Below are 8,913 nucleotides of genomic sequence, written 5' to 3'. Positions count from 1 at the left end.
GGCTGGGTCAGGGTGCACGGGGGTCCTAGGGGGCCAGGCTGGGGTGCTCAGGGGTCCCAGGGGGCTGGGCTGGGGGGTGTGGGGTCCCAGGGGCTGGGTCAGGGTACCTGGGGGTCCCATGGGGCTGGGGTGTATGGGGTTCCCAGGGGGCCAGGCTGGGGTGCTCAGTGGTCCCAGGGGGCTGGGGTGGGGTATATGGGGGCCCAGGGGGCTGAGACAGGGTGCATGGGGGTCCTAAGGGGCTGGGCAGGGGTGTGTGTGGGTCTGAGGGGTCTAGGCAGGGGTGCTCAAGGGTCCCAGGGCCTAGGCTGGGGTGTGTGGGGTCCTAGGGATCTGGGTCAGGGTACATGGGGGGACTATGGGGCTGTACTGGGGTGTATGGGGGTCCCAGGGGGCTGGACTGGGGTGTGTGGGGGTCCCAGGGGATTAGGGTGGGGTATGAGGGGTCCTAGAACATGTGGGATGTTGGGGGTCCCAGCTAGGGGCAAGGAGGAGGCTCCGGGGCTGATGGAGCTCAGCGGTGGGAGGGATGGCCGGGGACCCGGCCAGGGCCAAGCAGAGTCACCCCCTGCTCCCCCCAACACCCCAGACCCCCAGGACGAGCTGAGGCTGGGCACAGGTCCCCACCTCATGCCGGCCGCCAGCCTGGTGCAGGTCCTCGGCTCTGGAACCGTCTGCCTCGCCGACGGAGATGCCACGGGAGAAGGAGAGCAGATCCCGGCAGCGGGAACGGGAACTTTCGCCTTCGCAGTGGGATTGGGATTGCCCCACCACGCGACGCCGGCTGGAAGAGCTGTATTTCCGCGAGCAGGATTACATCGGAGCCGGTTCCGAAGACGTCCGCAATTTCTGGGCTTTCTTTGAGCGGCTCCGGCGTTTCCAGAGCCGGAAAACCGAATACGAGCCAACACTCAGCTGCCACGACCAAGCAGAACCCTCCGCCGCCGCCCGCCGCCTCGACCTGCCCCGCCGATACGACCCCCGGTACCGCATCAACCTCTCGGTGCTGAGCGCTGACATGGAGGGAACGATCCGAGGTCGGCGAGGAGACTCCAGCGTGCCCCAGGAACGCCTCTCCGAATTCCGCGCCGCTTTGTTGCACTACCTGGACTTCACCCAAAAACAAAGCTTCGCCAAACTGGCCAAACTCCAACGGGAACGAGCGGCGCTTCCCATCTCCCAGTACCGGGACCGGCTCCTACGTGCTGTGGCTCAAAACCAAGTGGTGGTGATCGCCGGCGATACCGGCTGCGGTAAATCCACGCAGGTGCCTCAGTTCTTGCTGGCGGCCGGTTATAGCCATGTGGCTTGTACCCAACCTCGCCGTATCGCCTGCATCTCGCTGGCCAAGCGGGTGGGTTTTGAGAGCCTGCACCAGTACGGAAACCAGGTGAGCTCCGCGGGCTGGTGGCCGGTGATTTTCTTGGCTGGTTTAGGGTTAACTGGGCACCGTTGTGCACTGCTGGTTCCTTCCTACCCTGTTACTGGGTGCTACTGGGTGAAGAAAAGGGTTGTAGTGAACTGAGCTACATCTGGCTGGCAGCCGGCCACCAGCTCTGTTCCTCAGGACGCAAATTTTGGGCCGATGCTGTTGCAAAAAATATTGAAAATACCAATATTAAAAATAATTTTTTTTTTTTTAATCAGCGTAAATTGGCTGATGATACTGAACTGGGAAGTGCTGTTGATTCTCTGGAGGGACAAGAAGTCCCTGGTTCAAGGCTGCATCAAGGCAGGTTCAAATGTGATATTAGGAAGCATTTCTTTACTGAGGGGGTGGTCAGACACCTCGAGGGGGTGTCGATGCTCCACGCCTGTCGGTGTTTAAGAGAAAAATGCCCTTAATAATATGCTTTAACTTTTGGTCAGCCCTGAACTGGTCAGGCAGTTGGAGCAGATTATTGTTGTGGTCTTTTCCAACTGAAAATATTCTGGTTTATTCCATTTTATTCAGCTTTATTCTATTCTGCTCTTTTTCTTCCTCTTCCTGCCGCAGGTGGGCTACCAGATCCGCTTCGAGAGCACCCGCTCGCCCGCCACCAAGATCGTTTTCCTGACGGAGGGGCTGCTGCTGCGGCAGGTACAGCGGGAGCCGACGCTGCCCGGGTACCACGTCCTGATCGCCGACGAGGTTCACGAGCGGCATCTGCACAGCGATTTCCTCCTGGGGGTCTTGCGGCGGCTCCTTCCCGCTCGGCCGGACCTTAAGCTGGTGCTGATGTCGGCGACTATCAACATCCGCCTTTTTTCGGGGTACTTTGGGGGTGCCCCGGTGCTGCAGGTGCCAGGAAGGATCTTCCCCATCTCGGTGAGGAGGAAGGGTGACGTTTGGGGTGAATCCTGGCACGGGGGCGGACGCGTACCTCTCCCTGTGTCTACCTGGAGGCAGCGTCTTCCCTGTCTCTGCTCCTGCAGGTCATCTACCAACCCATCCCTAAGGAAGAAGTGTCCGTGGTCGGGAAATCGGGGAAATCGGAGCGCCTGGATCCCCTCCCGTACCTGCGGGTGCTGCAAGCTATCGACCACAAGTACCCGCCGGAGGAACGCGGGGACCTGCTGGTGTTCCTGAGCGGGGTGGCAGAGATCGGTGCGGTGCTGGAGGCGGCGCAGGCTTATGCCGCGCGTACCCAGCGCTGGATTGTGCTCCCCTTGCACAGCACCCTCTCTGTCGCGGAGCAGGACAAGGTGGGTGAGGGTCTGACCCTGAGGTCGGGGTGGGATTCAGCACCCTGGCGTCGCAGAGCGAAGAATCCCAGAGCTCAGCCCAGCTGCGCCCTGATTTTGGGTGCTGTTAGGGTGCAAACGGTGGGTGCAACCTATATTTACCTTCTCCCTGCTCTGGGGACGGCCGTGCTGACGTAGGACCGTCGTTTCTCCTTCCTCAGGTGTTTGATGTGCCCCCTCCCGGCGTCCGTAAGTGCATCCTCTCCACCAACATCGCGGAGACTTCTGTGACGATCGACGGCGTGCGCTTTGTCCTGGATTCTGGTAAAAATCCCCCCTCTGACGCTCCTCTCCACTGGGTGGGAAAGCTTCTCCCTGCCTCCTGCCCTGAGCTTCTCCTTCCCTCCCTCCCTCCAGGGAAGGTGAAGGAGATGAGCTACGACCCTCAGGGCAAACTGCAGCGGCTGCAGGAGTTCTGGATCAGCCGGGCGAGCGCCGAGCAGCGGAAGGGACGCGCTGGCAGGACTGGCCCCGGCGTCTGCTACCGGCTCTACGCCGAGTCCGACTACGATGCTTTTTCCCCCTACCCCGTGCCGGAGATCCAGCGGGTAGCACTTGACGCTCTGGTACTTCAGGTAAAGTTGGGGATCCCTCTTGCTCACGTCAGGGTTTCCTTGGTGGAGATTTGGGGAGATCTTGGGCGGGGCAGAGGGGCCAGCCAAGCATGAGATCAGGCTGTGGCTCGAGAGTCGGGGTGTGATGGCCCTTGGGGGGTGCTTTGTAAACCATCCGGGCTCTTCTCGTCGTCGCTGGGCTCGTTCTACGTGTGCTTCTCTCTCAGTTAAAGAGCATGGGGCTGGGCGACCCCCGGATCTTCCCCTTCCTGGAGCCTCCTCCCTCGGCCAGCCTGGAGACGGCCGTGCGGTACCTGAGGGACCAGGGAGCCCTGGACGAGGCCGAAGACCTGACGCCCATCGGGAACCTGCTGGCCCAGCTGCCGGTGGATGTGGTGGTCGGTGAGTAATTCGGGGCACCCCCCCCAAAGCAGAGGTGACGGCACGAGGAGTTGGAGGGGGGCGTTTCCCTGCCTTCACTGCCTGCCCTGCCCTCACCACGCAGGCAAGATGCTGGTCCTGGGCGCGCTGTTTGGACTGGCCGAGCCCACCCTGACCGTGGCGGCCGCGCTGAGCGTGCAATCCCCGTTCTTGCGTCCCGCTCACCCCAACCCCGACTGTGTCACGGCCCGACGGCCCCTCGAGAGCCCCCACGGTGACCCCCTGACGCTGCTCAACATCTTCAACGAGTGGGTCCAGGTGGGATTCCTGCCTCAGTGGGGGGAAATGTGACATATTTAGGGTTTGGGGAGACCCTGTTTTGGGGTGGGATGTGCTCGAGTCTGTGTAGGAGGCTGCTGGGGGGGTGGGGGCTGATTTTGAGGGTGCAGGGAGCGGTAAGAGGGGCAACCCGTCCTTGCTGGGAGCCGAGCCGTGCTGTCCCGGCGCAGATGAAATCGGAACGGAGCGGCAGCTCTCGGAAGTGGTGCCGGCGGCGAGGCCTGGAGGAGCATCGGCTTTACGAGGCCGCCAACCTGCGGCGCCAGTTTCAGGTGAGGGGGCGCAGGATCCGGCCTCGGGGGCGTAGGGGGGGTTGCTTTCATTTCAGGGAGGGTATTGCTGGTGCGGAGGAGAGCCGAATTCACCCACGTGCCCCCAACCTGCCCATCTCCTGTCCGTGGGGGCTCAACAACCCCCTCCCCACTGCACCAGGAGCTTCTCCGAGACCACCAGCTTCTGGAGGAAGCCGCCAGCCAGCCCAGCGACAGCTACAGCCGGCAGAGCCGGCACCGGGAACGCCGTGAGCTGCACCGGCTGTGGCGTTCTCACGCCGAGACGGAGGGTCGGAAACGCAAGGTGCTGCGGCTACAGGACGGAGCAGACATCTCCTCCGGCGAGGAGGAGGAGGACGGTGGCACCCGTAGGAAGGGGGAGCGCAGCATCGATATCCAGGTGACCCTCGCATCCGTCTCAACTCCTGGGAGGCAGGATCCGATCGTCCGGGCCGCTGATGCCCTGTCTGTCTCTGCAGGATGTCAAGTTCAAGCTCCGGCACAACGTGGACGAGCTCCAGGCCGTATCCAGCTCAGCCCTCTCCTCCTCACAGCTCACCCTGCTCAAGCTGGTGCTGTGCAGGGGGCTTTACCCCCAGCTGGCCGTGCCCGACCAGCTCAACAGCGGCCGCAAGGACTCCGATCAGGTCTGCGTCCTCCCCCGGCCCCGGCCCCCATCCCGGGGGTCCCTGGCAGCCCCTCGCTCTCCCTCGACGCCCGTTTTGCTCTTGCTGCAGATTTTCCACACCAAAAACAAGCAGGGCATCGTGCTTCATCCCACCTGTGTCTTCGCTACCAGCCCGGAGCTGCTCCACGCCAAGGAGGGACCGGAGCACGGCGGGACCAAAGGTGGGAGAACCCCAATCCCTGAGGAATTGGCTCTGTTTCTCCCTGGCTTTTTTCCTGCCAGGTGAAAGCACCGCTGGCCTCAGGGTTTGGCAAATCCTGGGTGCTGGGGACAGGGAGAGGTTTGGGGTCCAGCTGAGACACCCCTTATCGCCCCTGCAGACCCCACGGAGGGGCTGAGCTGCCACCACCAGCTCCTCGCCTTTGTCTCGCTACTGGAGACCAACAAGCCCTACCTGGTGAACTGCGTCCGGGTACCAGCCCTACAAGTGAGCTCTTCGCTCTCCTCCTCTTCCTCTCTGAGCCCTCTGGTAGCCCTTCATCGCCCCCGAACGGTGGTGGTTTGCTGCTCCAGGCTCTCCTGCTCTTCTCCCGTTCGCTGGACACCAGTGCGGACTGCGCCCGGCTGGTAGCGGATGGCTGGCTGGAGCTCACCGTCCCCGACGCGGACTCCGCCGTACGCTTGCTCTCCACGGCCCTGCAGCTTCGCTCCGCCTGGGAAAAACTCCTCCACCAGCTGCTGGAAGGTCGGGGAGAGGAGTCGTGCCGCCGGCCGAGCTCCCGGGACGTATCCGTGCTCACCCGGAGGCTGCTGGAGTTCCTGCAGATGAAGGTGATGGGGCCCTGACCGCGGCGCAGGTGGTTTTAACCCGCCTGCGGTGCCTCGCATCGGGTTGAAGGCTGAGAAAGGAGGATGAGGGGAGCTGGTGCGGCCCCCCCCGACAGCCCCACGTCCTCTTGCAGGTGCCGTACCGCCTGCGCCAGCTCACCGGGCTGGAAAAACAGAACCTCTACATCGGTCCCCAAACCGTGGCTGCCGCTCCCCGGCTCCCGGGGCTCTTCCAGGGGACGAAGATGAAGCCCGACGAGGTGAAAGGTGGCCACAGGGTGACAGACTTCCTCACCTACAACTGCCTGGCCGTGAGTACATCCCTCTCCCGCCTTGCCTGCCGCCCCCCCCGGGAGTCCGAGCATCCCCTTCGTCCTTTGTATCCCGCAGACGGACACGGACCTCTACAGCGACTGCCTGCGGAGCTTCTGGACGTGTCCCCACTGCGACCTCCACATGCCCTTCACCCCCCTGGAGCGCATGTGCCACGAAAGCGCTTGCCGGCCCTCCGAGGGTGAGTTTTCCCCCCGCACCGAAGGGGCTGCGACAAGGGACCATCGGGGAGAACCGGCCTGGATTTCCCTGGGCGGGGGGAAGCCCGCTGGCGTCGCTGCTCCGTGGGCGACCCAAGGAGAGGGGCGGCAGTGAGCCGGGCTGCGTTTATCCCGGCTTTTAGGACCTCCCTCGAGGTGCCACCAAGGGCCACATTGTGGGGGTGCGATGCGGGGAGGAAAAGGGTCTTGCATGCCTTTGGTTTCCTTCTGATCCCCGTTTTTTCTCTACGTTTTCCCGCAGCTCCCCTGGAAGAAGCACCCGAAAGCTCGTCCAAAACCTCCACGCTCCACAGGTCCTACCACTGCGACCTTTGCCAGCAGGATTTCACCTTCACCCCCACGGAGATCCTTCGGCACAAGAAGCAGCACCGGTGACCCGGGACTCCTCGAGACGCTCTCACCAGCATCACCATCGTTCTCAGGTGAGTTTGGCTGAATCCCGAAAGGGGTTTGGTGTTTTGGGGGTGTTCTGGTGACTCCTGCAGCTCATCACTGATGGTGTCAGTCGTCCTCAGGCGGGCGCAACAATCACTCTGATTTTTATTTTTTAAACATGTAAATAAAAAGACTTTTGGAGAAAGTCAACGCTGACCTGGAGCGTGTCGCTGGACATTGGGGTTCCCCTGCGCATATGGGTGCTTGGTTTGGTGTCTGCACCCCCAGATGCGGCCAAAATTGGAGGCTGCAGGACAAGGGGCATTTGTGGGGTCTCGGGGAGGTCTCCTGCCTGCAGCGCTGCCTGGCGCGGCACGACCAGTGTGTGGCACTCCTTTACCGGAGTCATCCCTGCTTCATCTCCTTTTCTTGCTGTATCCCATGGGAAAAGCATCGGAGGGGCCCGTGCCAGGACTTTACCACCACCAGGACTCAACCCCCTCCCAGGTCCCCCCAGTATTAATACCTGAGCATCCCTCCGGAGGACATTCACTCTCGACACGGTGAGAAGGTGCTGCCTTAACGTTGTAAGAGACGTTGCCTTAGGAATCGTGGCTGGCTCCGGCACTTTTTTGGGCTGAAAACACCTGGAGAAAGGCAAAGCCTGAGTGGCTTGTACCCACACACGCCCTGCAGAGGCAAATGCCCCCACGACAGGCATTTGTCAGCTCTCTAAACCCACTTAAAATGCACTAATTATCAGCCCGTGTGCTGCATTAGGCTCAAGCAGGATTATTAACAGTCCCCCTTCTAATTAAAGCAATTTGATGATATTTTTAGCTCTGTGACATGTTGCATTTTATTCATCAGGCGAAGGAAATAATAAATAAGAGTGGTTTAGCCGGCCTCGTGATGCTTTGGGGTAAGGAGCTGCTCCAAGAGCAGAGTTTCCTGGGATTTTACATTTTTTTGAGCCCTGTGCAGAATTAACCATCGCTGGGGCTCGGCGCACGTTGCTGGCTTTTTTTCTTTTTAAAATTGATTTTCTTTTTTTTCTTTTTTTCACCTCCCTTTTTTCTCCCAGCGCGCAGCCTTTGCGACTCACTGTTTGTCCTCCCCTTCTTGATTGGGTTTATCTGCAATTAATTACCGCTCGGGCGCAGGTAATTCCCGGCTGGTGGTGTCGCAGCACTTGCAGAAATTAATTAAGCAGGCGATTTGCTGAGCAGATTATTTGGTTTCTGGGGGGGGCTGGTGGATCTAATTCGAGCCTTTACTGCAGGCAGCTGCCTGTCCCTTAGCTCAGCGTGATCCCAGCACGTTTTCGGGGTGCGGGGAGAGCAGTCTCCCCCAATTTACTAACGAGTCCCCATTTCTATGGCAGCGAGGTGGGATGGGAGATGCTCCTGCCATGGCAACAGGCATCAGATGGGTTTGGCTTTGCTGTTTGCAGCTGCAGGACCCCCAGTTCTTTGCCCTCCCCATTAGGTTGAGCGATGGAAGGTGAATTAAAAAGCCTGGCTGGTGTTTCTGGAAGTGCTGGTCTGGTCCCACATGCTTAAGATGCTCTGAAAAACTCAAATTTTCCCCAAAAAAGCTGGGCTTTGCTTTCCAGGGTGCGGTTTGGTCCCCAGTTCCTGTGCCACGGGGGACTTTAGTTTCACTCCGGGCCACCTGGCCCCACTAAATGTCACCCACAACCAGCCCGGACCCACTCCTCAGGTTTCAATTAATCAAACTCAATATTCTCACCTTAATAAGAAGAACCCGACAGCCCTCAGCAATAATCGTTAGGGCTCACAAGGCATAAACCAGCTCTGCCTGTTGACCGCCCTCCTGAAGAAACCACAATATCGCTCTTGCCTTGAATGCAACGGCAAAGCCTTGTTGCTTTTAAACCGAGCTTAGAGCAAGTCATTTATGTAACAGAAAATTAAATAAGGCTGCCGCGGCCATAAAGCAGTGGGATTCATTTGCTTTACTAATGAAAGCCACAAAATCAAGTCTTATGTGAGAAAAATGCTGGATTTTTGATGAAGTCCTCCAAATCTCCATCCCTGTGGTAACCCTGGGATGTTTGGGATCAAATCGGACCGCGCTTGTGCCCTGGGTTTGCTCCCTATAGACTAAAGCTATCGGCTGGTGTAACCTCAGGGGGGTCAGTCCCGGGGCTGATCCTGCTCATCGCCATCATTCATGACCTGGATGATGAGGCAGCCTCAGCAAAGGGTCCCGGTGGCCCCCAGGTTGACCGTGGG

General features: G+C 59.9%; 1 protein-coding gene across 1 annotated transcript; it reads left to right on the top strand.

Annotated features, from left to right (window-relative positions):
• Positions 1 to 691: 691 nt before the first annotated feature.
• DHX34 (DExH-box helicase 34) lies at positions 692 to 6,655 on the top strand (the record flags this gene model as incomplete). Its single annotated transcript, XM_082012057.1, has 16 exons — positions 692 to 1,390; positions 1,997 to 2,308; positions 2,416 to 2,685; positions 2,886 to 2,988; positions 3,082 to 3,299; positions 3,506 to 3,680; positions 3,784 to 3,977; positions 4,169 to 4,270; positions 4,431 to 4,670; positions 4,750 to 4,917; positions 5,008 to 5,119; positions 5,279 to 5,385; positions 5,472 to 5,729; positions 5,861 to 6,037; positions 6,117 to 6,240; positions 6,522 to 6,655. The coding sequence occupies 16 exons, from the start codon at positions 692 to 694 to the stop codon at positions 6,653 to 6,655; spliced, it is 3,393 nt and encodes a 1,130-aa protein (XP_081868183.1).
• Positions 6,656 to 8,913: the final 2,258 nt, after the last annotated feature.

This window comes from Phaethon aethereus (assembly GCF_964289735.1).
Source record: "Phaethon aethereus genome assembly, chromosome: 31".
In the NCBI taxonomy this organism is placed as follows: domain Eukaryota; kingdom Metazoa; phylum Chordata; class Aves; order Phaethontiformes; family Phaethontidae; genus Phaethon; species Phaethon aethereus.
The sequence above is the reverse complement of the archived record's forward strand: the minus strand, read 5'-3'. Positions and strand labels throughout refer to the sequence as shown.